Raw genomic sequence first — 20,894 nt, forward strand, 5'->3', positions numbered from 1 at the left:
TAAACCGCTGATTCCTTTGAGACATTGTCCCCATAAACTTTTGGTAAAGCATCAATAATTTTATCATTCATCCACCCAAGCTTCACTGTAAATTTGATGTTTATTCTTCTATTTTAGCAGAATTCATGTTGCTCCAATAGGGGCTGTCTTCAAACTGGTGTTTTCTCCTTCTTAGTGCCTCAAAGTAGATCCTGTTCAGATATAACAGGTTAATATGAGTTTATTTTGGTGTAAAAGTACTTTGAAATTCATGCATAGTTTTTTCATCATATGCATTTTCCATAGCTTTGAACATCCCCATGTAACTCTCCTCTTCCACAAACCAAACAATGAAAAAGCACCTCCGTGATGGAAGTTCATTTTGCAATAGGAACTCACAGTGATCTAAGCCCTGCTATTCATGAATATAATTCATTACTGGAGACCGGGCGCGGTGGCTCATGCCTGTAATCCCAGCACTTTGGGAGACTGAGGCGGGTGAATCACGAGGTCAGGAGATCAAGACCATCCTGGCTAATACGGTGAAACCCCATCTCTACTAAAAGATACAAAAAATTAGCTGGGCCTGGTGGCGGGCGCCTGTAGTCCCAGCTACTCAGGAGGCTGAGGCAGGAGAATGGCGTGAACCTGGGAGGCGGCGCTTACAGTGAGTCCAGATCGCGCCACTGCACTCCAGCCTGGGTGACAGAGCGAGACTCTGTCTCAAAAAAAAAAAAAAAAAAATTCATTACTGGAGTCTAAGTGGCTTTTTGATTTTTGAAGTTCTCTTCTCCCCTTGCAGGTATAGAACAAGATGCAGTGAATACTTTTACCAAATATATATCTCCAGATGCTGCTAAACCAATACCAATTACAGAAGCAATGAGAAATGACATCATAGGTAAGCAATGCTTGAAACTGTGGCAAGAAAAAAAAAAACAAAAAAACAAAAAATGCACAGAACTGACAATTTTGGTTACTGACTAATTTTTTCTTAACATGGAATTTAACAGTTCCCTTCCTAATTTGTTTTCTGAGTATTTTTTATGTCAGATTATAGCTCACTTTAAAAGTTTCTCGGCTGCAGTTGGCGCCAGGGTTTTTGCCTGGGCCGGGAGGGCTGCAGTGTAGTGGGTGCTCTGGCCTGGCCACTGCTGAGCAGCCAGGCTGGCGGGCGGCTACGCACACTGGCACAGACCACCAGACGGACTGGCTGGCAGCCCCGCACCCGTGCACAAAGTGGGCGGGACAGAAACTTCTGGGGTTGGAAGTGCAGTGAGGCTAAAGGCCAGTGCCAAAGTCTCCAGGCATCAGGGCTGCAGCCCAGGAGTCTCAAGACCAGCGGACAACTGGATGGCCAGACAGTTGTCTCAGTGTGGCCTCTCTGTCTCAGGGCTTCATCCCACTCCTCAGTGGGCCTGACCTCCCGTCTACCTGCGTTAGCCAGAGCCATCACATGGCCCGTGACTTGCCATTTTTTGCCAGTTGATTGTGCCACACACAATGTCATTTCTGTGTCATTTGGCACAGCTGGAGGTGCAAGGAGGAGGGCAGCCTCATGTCCAGTCCCAGTTTCAAGTAACTTTATTCTTCTGAATAAAGACAATTTGCTAACTTTACAAAAAAAAAATTTTTTCTTATATGTTGGACCCAAATTCTTAGACTTCGACCTAAATAACAATGACAGCAAGAACAATAAATAGTACACATTTATTGAACACTCACTGTGTCCCAGACAATATTCCAAGCACTTTCTGTGGATAAACTCTTTAACTTCTAAAGAACTTTGTGGGATAAATACAGTTATTTTATAGATGAAGAAACTGAAGCACAGAGAAGTTAAGTACTTTGTCCAAGGTAACAGCTCAGACATGGCGGAGTCAGGGTTTGAAACTAGACCCTCACATACCTTAACTGCTGTGCTGTGGCAGTGTTTTTCATACTGTAGTTGGGACCGACCTTCTCCTATGCCCTCACCCCCTACCAAAATAAACATATATATATATGTTAGTGTATATAGATATGTTAGTGTGTATATATATGTTAGTGTATATATATGTTAGTGTGTATATATATGTATATACACACTAGAATAAAAAAATCAAAGTGTCTCAGAGTAGTAAGGACAAACATCATTTCAGAAAAATGTTTTCATTATATATACATGTATGTATGTGTATGCTGATTCAACAAATATATTTCTGTATAAGTTATAGCAAAATAGTTTGAAAGCTTTTACTGTGTTTTATCAGGAAGACCTTAGGTGAACATATATTCACAGATAAAAGAGGTTTATTTATTCGTTCAATAAATATTACATTCTCATAAGTCCTAATATTATGTATTTTTATTTTTCAAAAAAGTTAGTATTTGTGATTTATGTAATAAAACTTGTTCTTGCACTTCTAGCAGGTCTGTCCCAATGTGGGGCTTCTTTAATCTTACTGTGGGTACTTTGCACTCACTCACTACTGGAGACAGCAAGACCCCTGTTAGTCTCAGCTGTGTTTCTTAAATTGGCCCACTGTACCTTCCAGTTAGCTATTGTGGGGTCCATCTCATGTTGCCTCCATTTTCCTTTTCTTTCTCCCAGACAGATACCTATAACAGCTATAACATAGGCCTGGTGGCTGTTGGTGGCTTATCCCTATCTGCTTGTATTTAAGGGGTGGTGTTTCACTGAGTTTTGCTGACAGATGTTGTCATGAGATTTGAGTTTTTCTGTGTTGTTGCTCTGTTTTTATGTGAGAATTTGCTGCTACCATTGTCGCTAGACCAGCTTTTCCTAGTAATACAACAGGGATGTTCTGACTGATTAGAGTTTGCCTGTTTGAAGAATTGGTTGGCTAGTGACTTTTTTGAGGGGCGTCTGTACCAGTTAATAGCCTCACTGGTGTGAGGATGAAAAGGAAAGAGTTTCAAGTCAAATAAAACACTTAAAAATGAAACCACACTGCAACTCTCTTTCTTTTACTTAAGCTTAATCAAATTAATGATGATGTAATCCCATGAAGGAAAAGTCTGCTTAAGGATCAAGTTGATAACATTTTGTGATCAAGGGATTTGAGAAAACCTCTATCCCAGTGTCTATCATTATATATTTTAGGATGTTAATTACCTGTATGGCTTTAGGCAAGTCATTTTTCCTCCTTGAGCCTCATTCTTAATCCTGTCCAAATTATTTGTCTCCTCTTGCTGCAGTTGTACTATTTGAATATAGCTGTCCTTCAAGTGAGTTTTATTCAAAGGAGCCTTCACTTCGGCACTTACTGTGTATCCAACTTGCATAGTCTTGTTTTAAATGTTATCCTTGGGTTTTTGGCTTTGCTTTCTAATTACTGTTTTTATGTGAGGATTTAGAGTGATCCAGAAGCTATACTTCCACTACCTCCTTCATCTTCCACAAATCTTTAAAGTGGTAGAATTTTTAAAAACTTTGAAGGTACAGCTGACAGAATTTGCTAATGGTTTGGAAGTGAGTAGTATGAGAGGGAAAAAAAGGAATAAAGCATGACTGCATTTTTTTTGTTTGTTTAAGCGATTCCCCTGCCTCAGCCTCCCAAGTAGCTGGGACTACAGGCTCTTGCCACCACCCCCAGCTAATTTTTTTTTTTTTTTGTATTTTAGTAGAAACGGAGTTTCACCGTGTTGGCCAGGATGGTCTCCATCTCCTGACCTCGTAATCCACCTACCTTGGCCTCCCAAAGTGCTGAGGTTACAGGCATGAGCCACCCCACCCGACTGCATGACTCCATTTTTTAAAAAACTGAATACCTGGAATTGTCATTTATAAGATGAAAAGACTGTAGGAGTAATGGCTTATGAGGAAAATCAGGAGTTTGGTTTTAGACATCCAAATGGTGAATGTCAAGTAGGTAATTGGACACCTACATTAGGATTTTATGGCAGTGGCCCGGGTTGGAGACACGTGTTTGGAAGTCATTAGCATATAGATGGATTTAGAGCTGCAAGACTAGATAACATTACCATAGGAGTAAGTGTAATGAGGGAAGATGAGGTCTAAGGACTGAGCCCTGACATTCTGTCAGATGGGGAAGAACTAGCAAAGGACACTTAGGCCCTCTTATGACAATGGTATATCAAGAAGTAGTTTTCTTCAGGAGGGCAAGTAAGAAGAATGTTTCTGGGAGGAAATGAAGCTGAGATAAGTAAGACGAATACTGGAATTGAATGGATTTGACAACCCATCGTACACTAGTTATCTTAATTACAGTGGGCCATTTTAGACGAAACTTAATTGGAGGAGTCTTAAGAGAGAATAGGAGGAGTGGAACCAGCGAGTATTGACAACTCTTATGTGGCATGTTCCTCTAAAGTTGAGCTGGAAGGTGATGTTAATCAAGTGTGCACTGGGGGCAGTGGTGCACACCTGTAATTTCAGCACTTTGGCAGGCCAGGGAGGTTGGATCACTTGAGCCCAGGAGTTTGAGACTAGCCTGGGCAACACAGTGAAACCCCATCTCTACCAAAAAAAAATAATACTACAAAAATTTTTCAGGCATGGTGGTGCATACCTGTAGTCTCAGCTATTAGGAAGGCTGAGGTGGCAGGATCACTTGAGCCCCAGGAGGTCGTGGCTGCAGTGAGCCAAGATCATGCCACTGCACTTCAGCCTGGGTGACAGAGCCAGACCCTGTCTCAAAAAAAAAGGCGGGGGGGGGGGGGCAATGGTTTTTAATTTTGTTTTTAAGGTAAGCTGTATTATAAGCATATAAGGTGTGTTACAGCATACGAACAGGTATACATGTATAACATGCAGTCCACACAGCTGATAGGAATGAGGCAGTAGTGAAGGAGAAGTTGATGTAGGAGAGGGGACAGTTGTTACAGGAAAGAAGTCTGGAGGCAAAAGGGATGACTTCTAGTGCTCACATAAAATATTGCTTAGATGGGAGCAAGGATAGTTTATCTGGAGTCACAGGAAAGAATGCAGTACATGGGTAGAGATGCAGGTGAGTTGAAAGATGTGAGAGATGATGGAAATGATTTTCTGATTTTTTCTATATTCTCACTGAAGCAGGAAGCAAAGTTCTCAGCAAAGAGAACAGGAGAAAGAGGTGTTGAATATTTGAGAAAGGAGATGTACTGTAGAAAAAAAAAATAAAACAAAACTCAATTTCTTCTGAACTCTCACAAAACAGAACCTTTCCATGACCCTAGTTGTGTGGGGGTTTTCCCTGTCAACTATCAATTCTGCAGATGATTCTCCAGTGACCCCTCCAACTGGGTGTCCTCTAAGTCAGTTCAGTTCTCACACGATCTACCTGGAGATAGCATCAGATCCCACAGATTGAGGACTCTGTCCCACAAGACTGCCCCCACTTCAGATGCCAGTCTGAAGCCCAAGTTGTGGCCTGTGCTTCTGACCGGCCTTCTATAAATTGGAGTTCCCACAGTCCCCTCCTTGGGTTCAGTAAATTTGCTAGAGCAGCTGTCAGAACTCAGGGAAATGCTTTACTTATATTTACCCATTTATTATAAAGGATATTACAAAGGATACAGGTTGAACAGGCAGATGGAAGAGATGCATGGGCAAGGTATGGGAGAGGGGGCACAGCTTCCATGCCCTCTCCAGGTCATACCACCCTCCAAGAACCTCTACAGATTTAGCTATTCAGAAGCTCCCCTCCCCATTCTGTCCTTTTGGTTTTTTTGTGGAGACTTCATTATATAGGCATAATTGATCATTGGCTATTGGTGATCAGCTCAACCTTCAGTCCCCTCCTTCTGGGAGGTTGGTGGGTAGGGCTGAAAGTCCCAACCCTGTAATTCTGCCTTGGTCTTTCTGGTGATTAGCCCTCATCCTAAAGCTCTTTAAAGGCCACCTGCCATTAGTCATCTCATTAGCACTCAAAAGAATCCAGTGATTTCATGAATTTTAGGAGCTGTATGCTAAGACACTGGCTAAAAAGGCCAGTTGCAATGGCTCAGGCCTGTAATCCCAGCACTTTGGGAGGCTGAGGCAGGGGGATCGTTTGAGGCCATGATATCAAAACCAGCCTAGTCAACATAGTGAGACCCCCCTTACAAAATACTTAAAAATTGGCCAGGCGTGGTAGCGCTTGTCTGTAGTCCCAGCTACTCAGAAGGCTGAGGATCACTGAGCCCGGGAGTTCAAGGCAGCAGTGAGCCATGATTGTGCCACTGACTCCAGCTTGTCTCAGAAGAAAAGGGGGGAAAAAAAACTGGGCAAAGAGTAAATAACATATTTCACAATATCACAGATTTGTATTGTCTAGGAAAGTGAATGTGAACAAACCACGACACTAGTATGATCCCTGGGTTTCATGAAGGCCCCGCTAAAGTCATGAACACAAAGTGAGACTAGGCATCGTGTTATATGGTTTTTCCAGCCATGTTTAACAGTTAGCCAAACAGCTTATTGTTTTGCTGCAGTTTATTTAGGCAGTTCCTTATTTTAGCACATTTCATGTTTTAAAATTTCTACCAATAACATTTTGATAAACTTTTTTACAGATGACTTCACAAATACATAATTTTTTAAGCTACAATCCTAGAAATAGAATTGCTCATTGAAAGGGTATGTTCGTTTTTAAAGCTATGCTAGAAACTGCCAAATTGCCTTCAGAAAAAGGTGTTTATATCCCCACTAACACTAGTGTCAGTTTTCCTGTGCCCTTGCTCAAGTATGCATATTATTAAAAACAATGTTGTACCAGTTTACTAGACAAAAGGTGCAGTGCCTCCTTATTCTGATCTGATTACTAGTGAGTATGTGTATCTTTTCACGTTGGTCATTTTATGTTTGTTCCTTTGTGGGTTGTCATGTCCTTTGCTCATTTTTCTTTTGGGACATTTCTTAGTAGTTTATAAGAGCTCTTGGTATTTTAATGATAGTAATCTTTTAACTGTCACGCATGCTGCAAATCTTTTTTCTGTTTGTTTGCCTTTGTATTTTGTTTTTGGAGTGTTTCAATGTCTAGGAAATAATTTTATGTTGTTAAATCTTTTGATTTCTGCTTTTGCGTATGTACTTCAAAAGACTTTCTACTTCAAGGTCAAGTGTTACCTGTATTTTCTTTTAGTTCTATTTAAAACCTCTTAATTTACATGCCTATGCTGTTAACTCCCAAGTTCATTCACAAGTATGTATAGTTTGAATTTAGTGGCAATTTAATTATTTACGACTTCTTTTACAGCAAAGATTTGTGGAGAAGATGGACAGGTGGATCCCAACTGTTTCGTTTTGGCACAGTCCATAGTCTTTAGTGCAATGGAGCAAGAGTAAGTTAGTTCATATTTTCACATTGTGCATCCTAGGGAATTTGGGTTCATTGTTAGGAATGGGCTTCACTTAGCTAAAAACGAAGTATTTTTGAGGATTTAAATATTTTGGATATTTACAGGAACATATAAGGCATACTCTATCTTGATTAATAGTTTCTTTTAAATATAAATTATGTGAACTCTTAAAATTTTAATTTTCGTTTTCAATGTTAGCATTTCCTAAGTTAAAATAATTTGTTTTTAGTTCTGAAATCATTTGGGGAGTGATTGAGGCTGTAGTGATTATGACTATTAGAATTGGTTTATTTATTGAAATAGTGCATGTCTTCAGATGGCTCTCCTAATTTGTTAGGCTTTAAGCTAAATCGATGCTATATAACTAAATCCACATAGATTTGTTGAAATGGCTCCAGAGGTTTTTTAGATTTATTACTGCTGTGTGCCCTTAAAAAAAAATCTGTTCATTCTTTCACTTAACATTTATCAAAAGAGTGCTCTGTGTAAGACATGGTTAGGCATAGTACCAGTCTTGAAGGAAGTTACAACCTAATAAAAGACATAGGGCATGTTCTTTGGTTACTGTAATATGAAGTGGCATGTGTTAAATGTCAGGGGAGAACTACAAAGTCATAAAAAGGTGGGAGAGATTACATACAGGTAAAGGAATCAGTAATGACACCGTGGGGAGTGAGATAGTGTTGACCTAGGCCTTTAAGATACAATAGGGACAGTATGGAAAGAGTATATTTTTCCCACTTAAACTCTTTCCTTGGTCGTTCCCTCAAATTTTCCCTTTTGTCCATGTGCAGGCACTTTAGTGAGTTTCTGCGAAGTCACCATTTCTGTAAATACCAGATTGAAGTGCTGACCAGTGGAACTGTTTACCTGGCTGACATTCTCTTCTGTGAGTCAGCCCTCTTTTATTTCTCTGAGGTAAAGTCTGCATTTCCTTTCACACTCTGTTCGAGCATTCCAGCCTCTAACTGTCAATGCTGGGGCCCTGTCTATAGGAAATAACCCAGAAAAGCCAAGTCATTTCCAAAAAGATTTATCGTTGTTTCAGGTTGTTTCTGATAGCAAGAGTAATTTAATAACATATTAGAGGGAACATGAAAACTCAATGTGTTAAATAACTCTAATTTTGAAAAACCTGATTAAGCTACTGCATGCCAGAGAGTGCATGTTTTTAATTGTTTGGAGCTATTTTAAAACCACGGAATTTGAAACTTCCAGGGCATAAATTGCAGACCAGACTTCAGAAGAGAAAAAGAAAAGTAGTAAATTTTTTCTTATGCTCATCATGTTTACTTTAGCCAGTTGATAGGATTGCCCAGTGAAGAAGCATTTGCAACAGACAATGAGTATATTAATCTTTTTGAGGCATACAGTTTAGTATAATGCTCTTTGTTAGGCTTCAACAAGTGAAATTATTTTGTCAGAAAGCAGAAAGAGGATTCCTGGTCTCACAAAGCAGTAATTTAGACACTTGATTCCGCCTCTTTGCAAGAATACAGGTACTCAGTTGATCTGTTTTTTCACTGCCTTTCTTTGCTATAAGTTTAAATCAACAATTTGTTTAGGTTAATATGTCCTCATGGAATGGTGGAAATGATCAGATATAAAATATTTGGTTAGTTTACTCTTTATATGTTTGCTGGTAAGGAACCACAAATCCAATTTAGTATAATTTTTACTCTAGTTCACTAAAAGTTTGCATCCAGTTGTGTAGTGTTTGTTTCTTGTTAATTTTTTTTTTCCTCTAAATACTTTAAAACTTTTTAATCTCAAATGACTGTAACTTGCTGACAGGTGTTAACTGAAGAAGTAGATCTTTTTGTTTTTTGCTTATGACCTGTATTTTAATATTTGAGCTTATAGATTAGAGATGGTGAGAGAAATCTGTTTATAGTCTTATTTTCCCTTGTGTATTATTTCTTCCTAGTACATGGAAAAAGAGGATGCAGTGAATATCTTACAATTCTGGTTGGCAGCAGATAACTTCCAGTCTCAGCTTGCTGCCAAAAAGGGCCAATACGATGGACAGGAGGCACAGAATGATGCCATGATTTTATATGACAAGTGAGTTATATTGATAGATGCATTCAGCAGATACTTATTGAGCATGTGGTATGTTTTGTGGAAATAAAGATGCAAAAACTCAGTCTCTGTTGTCAAGGAGTTCACATGAGGCGGCATAAAAGCTACTTTTTATATGGTGTTTGTAAAGCTTTGGGGGTTCTTAGAACAAAAGTTTCTGCTGGGAAAGGGGAGGTGTGTGTGGGGCAAACAGGATGGCAGTGGTAGTGTTCAAGCAGTGTTTCCCAGAAGAGAGATTTTGTTTGGATCCTAAAGAATGAATTGAATTTTGCTACCCAGAGAAGGCAGGAAACAACATTCTAGGCAAAGGCATTGGCACAGAAGCCATGGAGACTTGGCGGAAGGTGGCACTTTCAAGAAACTTGAGTTGAGATAATCAAAGGGTTGGGGAATACATGTGAGGATGCTGGTACTAATTGGAATAGATTGTAAGGGACCTTGAATGCCTCTTTATGGGTATAGTATACTTTCTGTATAAATCTGCCTTGCCACGTTATTAAATGAATTAGTTTTTTTATTAGTTTTCACTGAAAATGAGAGGATAGAAAAATCATACAGTGAACAAAATTGAAAATATCTGATCAGGCAAGTGATGAGCTTCTGGCCAGCTCTGTAACGTATGGTATTCTTTTCATTTAACTTTTCTTACTCTGTAAAAAAAATAATTTGTGGTTGGGCACGGTGGCTCACACCTGTAATCCCAACACTTTGAGAGGCAGAAGCGGATGAATTGCTTGAGCCCAGGAATTTGAGACCAGCCTGGGCAACATGGCAAAACCCCGCCTTTACTAAAAATACAAAAATTAGCTGAGCGTGGTGACGTGCGCCTTTTGTCCTAGCTACTTAGGGGCCTGAGGCAGGAGCATCACCTGACCCTTGGGAGGTCAACGCTGCAGTGAGCTGTGATCCACTGTACTCCACCCTGTGCAGGGCAGCAGAGTGAGACCCTTTCTCAAAAAAAAAAAAAAAAAAAGTAATTTGTTATTTGTATCCTTAAGCAAATGGTAAAGGGGTAACTTGGGGATAGAGAAAAGTCCATAAATGTTAGGGTTTGAAGACAGCCAATAGCATCTAGGCCAGTGGTTCTTGAACACTGGTCTGCAAGCTCTTGCTGGGCTGTCTGCATAGGAATCACCTGAGAGCTCGTTAAAAATAGGTTTTCAGGCCGGGTGTGGTGACTCCTGCCTGTAATACCAGCACTTTGGGAGGCCGAGGCGGGCAGATTACCTGAGGACAGGCATTCAAGACCAGCCTGGCCAACATGGTAAAAGCCCATCTCTACTAAAAACACAAGAATTAGCCAGGCATGGTGGCACACACCTGTAATCCCAGGTACTCGGGAGGCTGAGGCAGGAGAATTGCTTGAGCCCGGGAGGCGGAGGTTGCAGTGAGCCGAGATCATGCCACTGCACTCCAGCCTAGCTGACAGAGCGAGACTCTGTCTCAGGGAAAAAAAAAAAAAAAAAAAAAAAAATTAAGTTTTCAATCTGGGCATGGTGGCTCACACCTGTAATCGCAGCATTTTGGAAGGCCAAGGCAGGCAGATCACTTGAGGTCAGGAGTTCAAGACCCACCTGGCCAACATAGTGAAACCTGTCTCTACTAAAAACTACCAAAATTAGCTGGGCATTTTGACGGGTGCCTGTAATCCCAGCTACTAGGGAGGCTGAGGCAGGAGAATTGCTTGAATCCAGGAGGCAGAGGTTGCAATGAGCTGACATCGTGCCACTGCACTGGAGCCTGGGTGACAGAGGGAAACTCCATCTCAAAAAAAAAAAAAGTTTCCAGTCCCCCACCCACCCAGTCTCAGAAATTCTGATTCCACAGGTTTGAGGTGTGACCAGGAATCTTTATTTTTAGAAAACATACCAGATAATTCTGATAAATAGCCAGATTAGGGATGTAGTCTGATTTTCCTATTTTGCAAGTAAGGAAAATAAGGCCCAGAGAGGTAATGATTTTCTCAAAGTCACAGAACAAGTTAGTGGCAGCACTTGGACTGAAATGCAGTTCTTAATGTTCTGTCCAGTGTTTATTTTGATACAATATGTTTGTAGACGATACTAGATAAGAAACATTGCTATATAGATATTGAGATAAGAAGGGTTTACATTTAGAAATTTGGTGTAAAGTGCCTGAACATTCAAGTCGTGGAGGAGTATTGACCAACTTATTCAATACAACATAGGAGATTCACATTTTGTTACAAAAATGCTGATTTAAAAGGAGAGTTTTCTTTTTTTTTCTTTTTTATTTTTTGAGATGGAGTCTTGCTGTGTCACCCAGGCTGGAGTGCAGTGACACGATCTCAACTCACTGCAACCTCCGCCTCCTGGGTTCAAGCGATTCTCCTGCCTCAGCCTCCCAAAGTGCTGGGATTACAGGTGCGGGCCACCATGCCCAGCTAATTTTTGTATTTTTAGTAGAGACAGATTTCACCATGTTGGCCAGGCCGGTCTTGAACACCTGACTTCAAATGATCCACCCACCTTGGCCTCCCAAAGTGCTGGGATTACAGGTGTGAGCCACTGTGCCCGGCATACTTGTTTTTGTATCATATATATGCATCATCATAGTCATGCCTTATCAGCCTTTGTATTTCTGTCAGGAGATAGGAGATAGAAGCCATTAGAGTGCTTGGAAGAGAACTTTTTTGTTTTTCCTCGCATTTAATGCTTTTTTTGGTATTCATTTCATAATCAGCTTACCAAAACATTAGCTGCATTATACCCTATCAAGGTAGAAATCTTTGTGTTCCCAATATTAGTTACTCCCTTTCCTTTCCACACTGAGTCATCAGTAAGTCCTGTTCTATCCAAATAGATCATATCCATCCAGCTCACCCTCAGTGCCATTTTGTTTTGAATTTGTACATGTTTACTGCTGATGCCTCATAGTTATGATGATGTGTTCTTATTTTATTCTGTGCATACAAGTTCTCAGCTTGCTTTTTAGGAGAAATGACCATGTCTTCCTTTCCTATAAATTCATTTCTGTCTATCAAGTCCTGAACAGAGAATAGGTACCCATAAATATGTGACTGTTAGTTTCTTTGCCTCAGTTGTAGTCTGCTCCTTACAGCTTTTAAACAACAGTAGAGTTCACCGTCAAGAACTAAGGATGGTTGGCAGACAGATAGAAAGGTAGCAAGTTGACCCAACTATCTGTGGGGAAGTGGGAATAAAGAAAGGTTGCATTAGTACCGTCATCACATAGCTCTATGGTTCTAGGCCTGCAGACTGAATCAAGTAGCCTTGTAGAAGATTCTCTGGAGGAGGCGCCAAAAGTTGCTTATACTTGCTATGGAATTTGATTTTACTTTGGATATCTTTTTACCATAGATACTTCTCCCTCCAAGCCACACATCCTCTTGGATTTGATGATGTCGTACGATTAGAAATTGAATCCAATATCTGCAGGGAAGGTGGGCCACTCCCCAACTGTTTCACAACTCCATTACGTCAGGCCTGGACAACCATGGAGAAGGTAACCAAGAACTTCAAATGTATTAAACTACAAGAAGTTTTATTGGTAGAACTCATAAAATATAAGGTGGGAAAACCAAGCAGAATAGCACAGTGGAAATTGAAGCAGTCCAGCACAGTGATTAAGAGCAGAGGCCTTGAGTCTGGCCTGGTATGTACAGTCACATGCCACATAACATTTTAGTCAACAGTGGGCTGCATGTACAATGGTCCTGTATGATTATAATGGATCAGAGCTGGCAGTGTAATAATAACAAAGCGTAGAAAAAACAAATTTTAATGAATAAAAAAGAAAAAAGAGACACTAAAAAGATAAAGAATAAACAAGAACAAAACCAAAAAAATTAACGGAACTGAAAAATCTCTGTTGCCTCATATTTACTGTACTATAATTTTAATCATTATTTTAGAGTGCTCCTTCTTGTTAAAAAAAAAAAAAGTTAACTGTAAAACAGCTTCAGACAGGTCCTTCACAAGGTTTCCAGAAGGAGGCATTGTTACCAAAGGAGATGATGGCCCCATGCGTGTTACTGCCCCTGAAGACCTTCCAGTGGGACAAGATGTGGAGGTGAAGGAAAGTGATAATGATGATCCTGACCCTGTGTAGGCTTAGGCTAATGTGGGTGTTTGTCTTAGTTTTTAACAAACAAATTTAAAAAGAAAAAAAATTAAAAATAGAAAAAAGCTTATAAAATAAGGATACAATGAAAATATTTTTGTACAGCTGTATATGTTTGTGTTTTAAGCTGTTATGACAACAGAGTCAAAAAGTTAAAAAAAGGTGAAACTTACAGAGTTAAAAAGTTACAGTAAGCTAATTTATTATTAAAGAAAAAAATTTTAAGTAAATTTAGTGTAGCCTAAGTGTATAGTGTAAGTCTACAGTAGTGTATAGTAATGTGCTAGGCCTTCACATTCACTCACCACTCACTCACTGACTCCCCCAGAGCAACTTCCAGTCCTGCAAGCTCCATTCATGGTAAGTGCCTTATACAGATGTACCTTTTTTTATCTTTTAAACTGTATTTTTACTGTGCCTTTTCTGTGTTTGTGTTTAAATACACAAATCCTTACCACTGTAATAGTAGCCTGCAGTATTTGTTATAGTAACATGTGATAAAGGTTTGGAGCCCAAAAGCAATAGGTTGTACCATATAGCCAAGGGGTATAGTAGGCCATACCATCTAGGTTTGTATAAGTACACTCTGTGATGTTAGCACAATGGCAAATAGAAATTCGATTGATTGATTGATTGATTGATTGATTGAGACAGAATCTCACTCTGTTGTCCAGGCTGGAGTGCAGTGGCACAATCTTGGCACACTGCAACTTCTGCCTCCCAGGTTCGAGCAATTCTCCTGTCTCATCCTCCCACGTAGCTGGGATTACAGGCAGGCACCACCACGCCTGGCTAATTTTCGTATTTTAGTAGAGACGGGGTTTCACCATGTTGGCCAGGCTGTTCTCGAACTCCTGACCTTAAGTGATCTGCCTGCTTTGGCCTCCGAAAGTGCTGGGATTACAGGCATGAGCCACCATGTCTGGGCAGTAACTGAAATTCTCTAATGCCATTTTCCTTATCTGTAAAATGACGATAATATGCATGTTTACCTCAAAGTTACTTTGAGGATTAAAATAAGGTAATGTATATAAAAATACATATTAACATAGTACCTGATAACATGGTAAGCATCAAAAAATGTTAACTACTATTATTACTATTATTATTACATATTTTTAAATAATTAGAAAGCATTATCAAAAATTAGCTGGGCGTAGTGGCACACACCTGTAGTTCCAGCTACTCAGGAGGCTGAAGCTGAAGGATTGCTTGAGCCTGGGAGTTCAAGGCTGCAGTGAGCCGTGTTCATGCCCCTGCACTCCAGCCTTGGTGACAGAGCAAGACCCTGTCTCCAAAAATTGAAGAAGGCATTATGGGGCAGAGTTAGCTTAGTAATGATCCAAATATTTCACCAGTATCTGTCACAGGATTGGAATACTAGTTTTCGGTATTATGATCACTAGGTATTACTAATAGCTTATTAATAATAAAGTATTGACCGGGCGCAGTGACTCATGCCTGTAATCCCAGCACTTTGGGAGGCTGAGGTGGGTGGATCACCTGAGGTCAGGAGTTTGAGACCAGCCTGACCAACATGGAGAAACCCCATTTCTACTAAAAACACAAAATTAGTTGGGCGTGGTAGTGCATGCCTGTAATCCCAGCTACTTAGGAGGCTGAGGTGGGAGAATCGCTTGAATCCAGGAGGCGGAGGTTGCAGTGAGCTGAGATTGTGACATTGCACTCCAGCCTGGGCAACAAGAGCAAAACTCCATCTCAAAAAAATAACGATAATAAATAAATAAAAGTAAAGTTTTGATGTTTGTGAATGGTTTATTCTTCTAATGAACTAGAGGAGATTTTTCCAGGAATTGTAGAGCCCATGAGGTTAATGTTGTTTATATGTGTCATGTGTATCCAGGTGAAAAAACTTAATTAAGTGCTATTATATAATACGATACACAAAAACTGAATTTTAGGAATACTGAAGAATTACATATAGAAGTCAAATCATTAAATAGCTAGTAGTAAACAGAATAGAGTGTCAACTGTTACCCAATGATAATAATATTTTCACAATTAAAATTAAATCTTTTCTGATTTTAAAGGAAAAGTTCAGATCTGTGTGATATAAAGAATGTAAGTTTTCAGGGTAATAAAATTAAAATGCAGAGAGAAAATGCAAAAGTAGTTCTTACTAGATATGTGTATGTAAGGAACTTAGACTAATTTTAAGAACACTATCAAGACCCTGGTAGTTAAGTAGGAAAAAAGACATGAATGATTCATTCACCAAAAAGTGTTATGGTGGTAAACAAAAGAAATATGTTTCTGCCATCCTGGAGCTTAGTCTACAAAAAAGGCACATATTGGCTGGGCATGGTGGCTCGCACCTCTAATCCCAGCACTTTGGGAGATTGAGATGGGTGGATCACCTGAGGTCAGGAGTTCAAGAGCAACTTGGCCAACATGGCGAAACCCCATCTCGACTAAAAATACAAAAATTAACTGGATGTGGTCTTGGGCACCTGTAATCCCAGCTACTCGGGAGGCTGAGGCAGGAGAATCACTTGATCCTGGGAGGCAGAGGTTCCAGTGAGTCGAGATCACACCACTGCATTCCAGCCTTGGCGACAAGAGCGAAACTCCATCTCAAAAAACCAAAAACAAACAAAAAAGGTGCATATTAAATACGAACATAAATATTTACAAATTATACTGAATAAGTTCTCATGTTTGTTATTTGCATGTCCAGTTACAAACTTTTCCTTTATAGAATTAGAAATACAAGTAATAAACATGAGAACTCATTCAGTATAATTAATAATTATTAAATGTAAAGAAAAACATCTATGTAAAATTAGGTATTTAATAATTATTTGGAAAAAAAAAAACATACAACCCAGTGTTAGAAAACCTATGTGGAAACAGATATTTTGATATATTGCTAGTGATTCAAATTGATAATGTTCCTCTGAAGGGTAAGCTGACCATATATATCAAAGTTAAAATTTAACTCAGCAATCACACGCCTGGTGAGTTATCTTAAGGAAATCAGTTTGAAAGTAAAATCAATATATGCACAAAGACTTTAATATTTATCATAAACCAGAAAACTGGAGTTTATGTAAATATCAGGTTTATGTAATACTTTCATGACAAATGTTTTGGGGGAGAAAACCCAACAAAATTACATGCATTGTAGTTTTTTTTTTTTTTTTTTTTTTTTTGAGACATAGTCTCGCACTGGCATCCAGGCTGGGGTGCAAGTGGCACAATCTCGGCTCACTGCAACCTCTGCCACCCGGGTTTAAGCAATTCTCCTGTCTCAGCCTCCCGAGTACCTGTGATTATAGGTGCTCACCACCATGCCTGGCTAATTTTTATAGTTTTTAGTAGAGATAGGGTTTCATCATGTTGGCCAGGCTGTTCTTAAATTCCTGGCCTCAAGTGATCTGTCTGCCATGGCCTCCCAGAGTGCTGAGATTACAGGTGTGAGCCACTGCACCCAGCCTCATGCATTATAATTTTAATTTGTAAACTGTACAAAGGAATAATACTTGTAGTAAAACAAGAAGGAAAAACATTTGTTATAGATAGTTAACGTTTATAACCAGTAAAATTATACATAAAGTTTATTTATTTAAAATAGTTTTAGTTGGATTTGATTTCAACTTTGAAATAATGCTTTTCCTCTCTATCAGGTCTTTTTGCCTGGCTTTTTGTCCAGCAATCTTTATTATAAATATTTGAATGATCTCATCCATTCGGTTCGAGGAGATGAATTTCTGGGTGGGAACGTTTCGATGACTGCTCCTGGCTCTGTTGGCCCTCCTGATGAGTCTCACCCAGGGAGTTCTGACAGCTCTGCGTCTCAGGTATTGACTGATTGCATCTACCATTAGGGAGAAAAGCATACACATCCTTTCCTTCACATCCCAGTAACAGATCCTGTTTGTAAATTTTAAGTTGCAGAAACAAAAGATAAATAAAAGCCGGGTGCGGTGGTTTGTGCCTGTAATCCCAGCACTATGGAAGGCTGCAGTGGGCAGATCACATGAGGTCAGGAATTCAAGACCAGCCTGGCCGACATGGTGAAACCCATCTCTACTAAAAATACAAAAATTAGCCGGGCATGGTGGCAGGCACCTGTAATCCCAGCTACTTGGGAGGCTGAGGCAGGAGAATCCCTTGAACCCAGGAGTCAGAGGTTGCAATTAGGCGAAATCGCGCCACTGCACTCCAGTCTGGGTGAGAGAGTGAGACTGTTTAAAAAAAAAAAAATGAGAGAGAGAAATAAAATTAGCTTGCTTACTATCTTCTAATTAAAGCATTTGTGGTGACTTACAATATACTGTATTGTAAAGTATCATGCTGTTTCATTTAGGCCATTATTCTGTTTGAATCTGTGGCTATTTCTCTTAATAAATCAAGTAATATGGAATATATTCATAGCCTCTGAAGAGCTCTGTATGTAAGTATTTAGGATACTTTTTATTTTTTTTATTTTTTGTTTTTTTAGGATACTTTTAATAAAATAATTGAGTGAATTCTTAGGTCTCCTTTTTTTTCTTTTTCTTTTTCTTTTTTTTTTTTTTGAGACAGGGTCTCCTCACTGCAGCCTGGAAATTCTGGGCTCAAATAATCCACCCACCACAATCTCCTGAGGAGCTGGGACTAGAGGCATGCACCACCACGCCTGGCTAATTTGCAAATTTTTTTTGGCCAGGCGCGGTGGCTCACACCTGTAATCCCAGCACTTTGGGAGACTGAGGTGGGCAGATCAGGAGGTCAGGAGATCAAGACCATCCTGGCCAACGTGGTGAAACCCCATCTCTACTAAAAATACAAAAATTAGCTGGGTATAGTGGTCGCACTCCTGTAATCTCAGCTACTTGGGAGACTGAGGCAGGAGAATGGCTTGAACCAGGGGGTCGGAGTTTGCAGTGAGCCGAGATCATGCCACTGCACTCCAGCCTGGCAACAGAAGAGACTCCATCTCAAAAAACAAAAAAAATGTATACATGACCATATAAAAACCACTGAATTGTATGATGTGAATGTGAATTAGCACAATAAAGCTGTACAAAAAAAGAATACACGGTATGGTTTTATTTATAAAATGACAAGAACAGGTAACGCTAATCTACGCTAACATTTCAGGCATTTGCCAGCACGCCTGGCAGATTTTTCTATTTTTACTAGAGACGGGGTTTCAATGTGTTAGCCAGGCTGGTCACGAACTCCTGACCTCAGGTGATCTGCCTGCCTAGGCCTCCCAGAGTGCTGGGATTACAGGCGTGAGCCATTGGGCCTGGCCTAAATTTTCTTTTTTCTTTTTTTTTTTTGGGGAGGACAGAGTCTTGCTCTTGTTGCCCAGGCTGGAGTGCAATGGCTCAATCTCGGCCCACTGCAATCTCTGCCTCCTGGGTTCAAGCGATTCTCCTGCCTCAGCCTCCCCAGTAGCTGGGATTACAGGCGCCCACCACCACACCCAGCTAACTTTTGTATTTTTTTTAGAGACAGGGTTTCACCATGTTGGCCAGGCTGGTCTCGAACTCCTGACCTCAGGTGATCCAGCTGCATTGGCTTCCCAAAGTGCTGGGATTACAGGCATGAGCTACCATGCCCAATTTTCTCATTATATTGCTCAGGCTGGTGTCAAACTCCTGGGTTCAAGTGATCCTCCTGCCTTGGCCTCCCAAAGTGTGGGGATTACAGGCGTGAGCCACCTTGCTCAGGCCCTTTGCCCATTTTTAAATTAGATTGCCTTTTTATATTGAGTTTTAGGAGTCCTTTATATATTACAGATAAATGTTCCTTATCAAATTATATTATTTCCAGGTGTTTTCTTCATTCTGTGAGTTGTCTTTCCTCTACCTTTTAAAAAAGGGTTTTTTTTGTTTTGTTTTGTTTTTGTTGTTTGTTTTTTGAGATAAGGTCTCATTCTGTTGCCCAGGCTGGAATACAGTGGCACAATCACAGCTCACTGCCACCTCGACCTCCTGGGCCGAAGTGATCCTCTCACTTCAGCCTCCTGAATAGCTAAGGCCATAGATACGCACTCTCCCAGCCAGCTATTTTTTTCTGTTTGTAGAGACAGATCTTACTGGGTTGCCCAGGCTGGTCTCAAACTCTAGGCTCAAAGTGATTCTCCCACCTCTGCCTCCCAGAGTGCTGGGATTACAGATGTCAGCCACATGCAACCTGTCTTTTCACTATTAATAGTGTCTTCCTGCCTCAGCCTCCCGAGTAGCTGGGATTGCAGGCACCCACCACCATGCCTGGCTAATTTTTTTGTATTTTTGGTAAAGACAGCGTTTCACCATGTTCACCCAGCTGGTCTTGAACTCCTGAATTCAGGTGATCCACCTGCCATGGCCTCCCAAAGTGCTGGGATTACAGGCGTGAGCCACTGCACCCAGCCGAAATATTGCCATCTTAGCAATATTGTCTTCTAATTTGTGAACATAGATGTATCTTCATGTATTTATGTGTTCTTTAATTTCAGCAGAATTTTGTAGTTTTCAGAGTAGAAGCCTTTCACCCCCTTGGGTCATTTATTCCTATGTTTAAATTCTTTTCGATTCCATTATAAATAGAATTGTTTTCTTAATTTCATTTTCAGATTGTTTGATGAGAGAGCATAGAAATACAAGTGATTTTGGCTGGGCACGGTGGCTCACTTTGGGAGGCTGAGATGGGTGGATCACGAGGTCAGGAGTTCCAGACCATCCTGGCTAACACAGTGAAACCCCGTCTCTACTAAAAATAAAAAAAATTAGCCAGGCGTGGTGGCAGGCACCTGTAGTCCCAGCTACTCAGGAGGCTGAGGCAGGAGAATGGTGTGAATCCCGGAGGTGGAGCTTGCAGTGGGTCAAGATCGTGCCACTGCACTCCAGCCTTGGTGACAGAGCGAGACTCCGTCTCAAAAAAAAGAAAGAAATACAAGTGATTTTTACATGTTGATGCAAGTGCAACTTCAACTTTGCTAAATCTGATTGTTAGCTCTAATAGTTTTCTTGTGGATTCTTTAGGATTTTCATTATATAAGATCATGTCATTTATGGATACAGATAGTTTATTTCTGGCTAGAACTTACAGAACAATGATGAGTAAAAGTGGCAAAAGCAAAAATCTTTGTCTTGTTTCCTATCCGACAGGGAATGCTTTCAGTTTCATCATTTAATATGATATTAGGTCTGGGTTTTCAATAAATGCCTTTTTTCAGGTTGAGGAATTTCCCTATCATTCCTAATTTTTTAATGCTTTTTTTTTTTTTTTTAATCATGAAACGGTGTTGAATATTGTCATGTTCTTCCTGTATCAGTACAAATGATCATATGGGTTTTGGGTTGTATTCTATTGATGTGAAATATTAATTGATTTTCAGTGTTAAACCAACCATGCATGCCTGAGATCAATCTCACTTGGTCATGGTGTGTAATCTTTTCAATACGCTGCTGGATTCTATTTACTGGTATTTTGTTGAAGATTTTGTA

The 20,894-nt window shown here is 40.1% G+C and overlaps 1 protein-coding gene across 1 annotated transcript in view; it reads left to right on the plus strand.

The window, feature by feature from the left end:
* AKAP10 (A kinase (PRKA) anchor protein 10) overlaps positions 1-20,894 on the plus strand; it is a gene marked incomplete at its 3' end in the record, with an annotated part of 86,428 nt that overhangs the window by 31,739 nt on the left and 33,795 nt on the right. Inside the window, exons 5-10 of the mRNA XM_011971266.1 lie at positions 782-880; positions 7,161-7,245; positions 8,058-8,181; positions 9,191-9,327; positions 12,687-12,831; positions 17,097-17,270. Coding sequence (XP_011826656.1) covers positions 782-880; positions 7,161-7,245; positions 8,058-8,181; positions 9,191-9,327; positions 12,687-12,831; positions 17,097-17,270 — 764 coding nt within the window. The remainder of the gene's footprint in view (positions 1-781; positions 881-7,160; positions 7,246-8,057; positions 8,182-9,190; positions 9,328-12,686; positions 12,832-17,096; positions 17,271-20,894) is intronic.

Source organism: Mandrillus leucophaeus, unplaced genomic scaffold (genome assembly GCF_000951045.1).
Source record: "Mandrillus leucophaeus isolate KB7577 unplaced genomic scaffold, Mleu.le_1.0 Scaffold995, whole genome shotgun sequence".
Lineage (NCBI taxonomy): Eukaryota > Metazoa > Chordata > Mammalia > Primates > Cercopithecidae > Mandrillus > Mandrillus leucophaeus.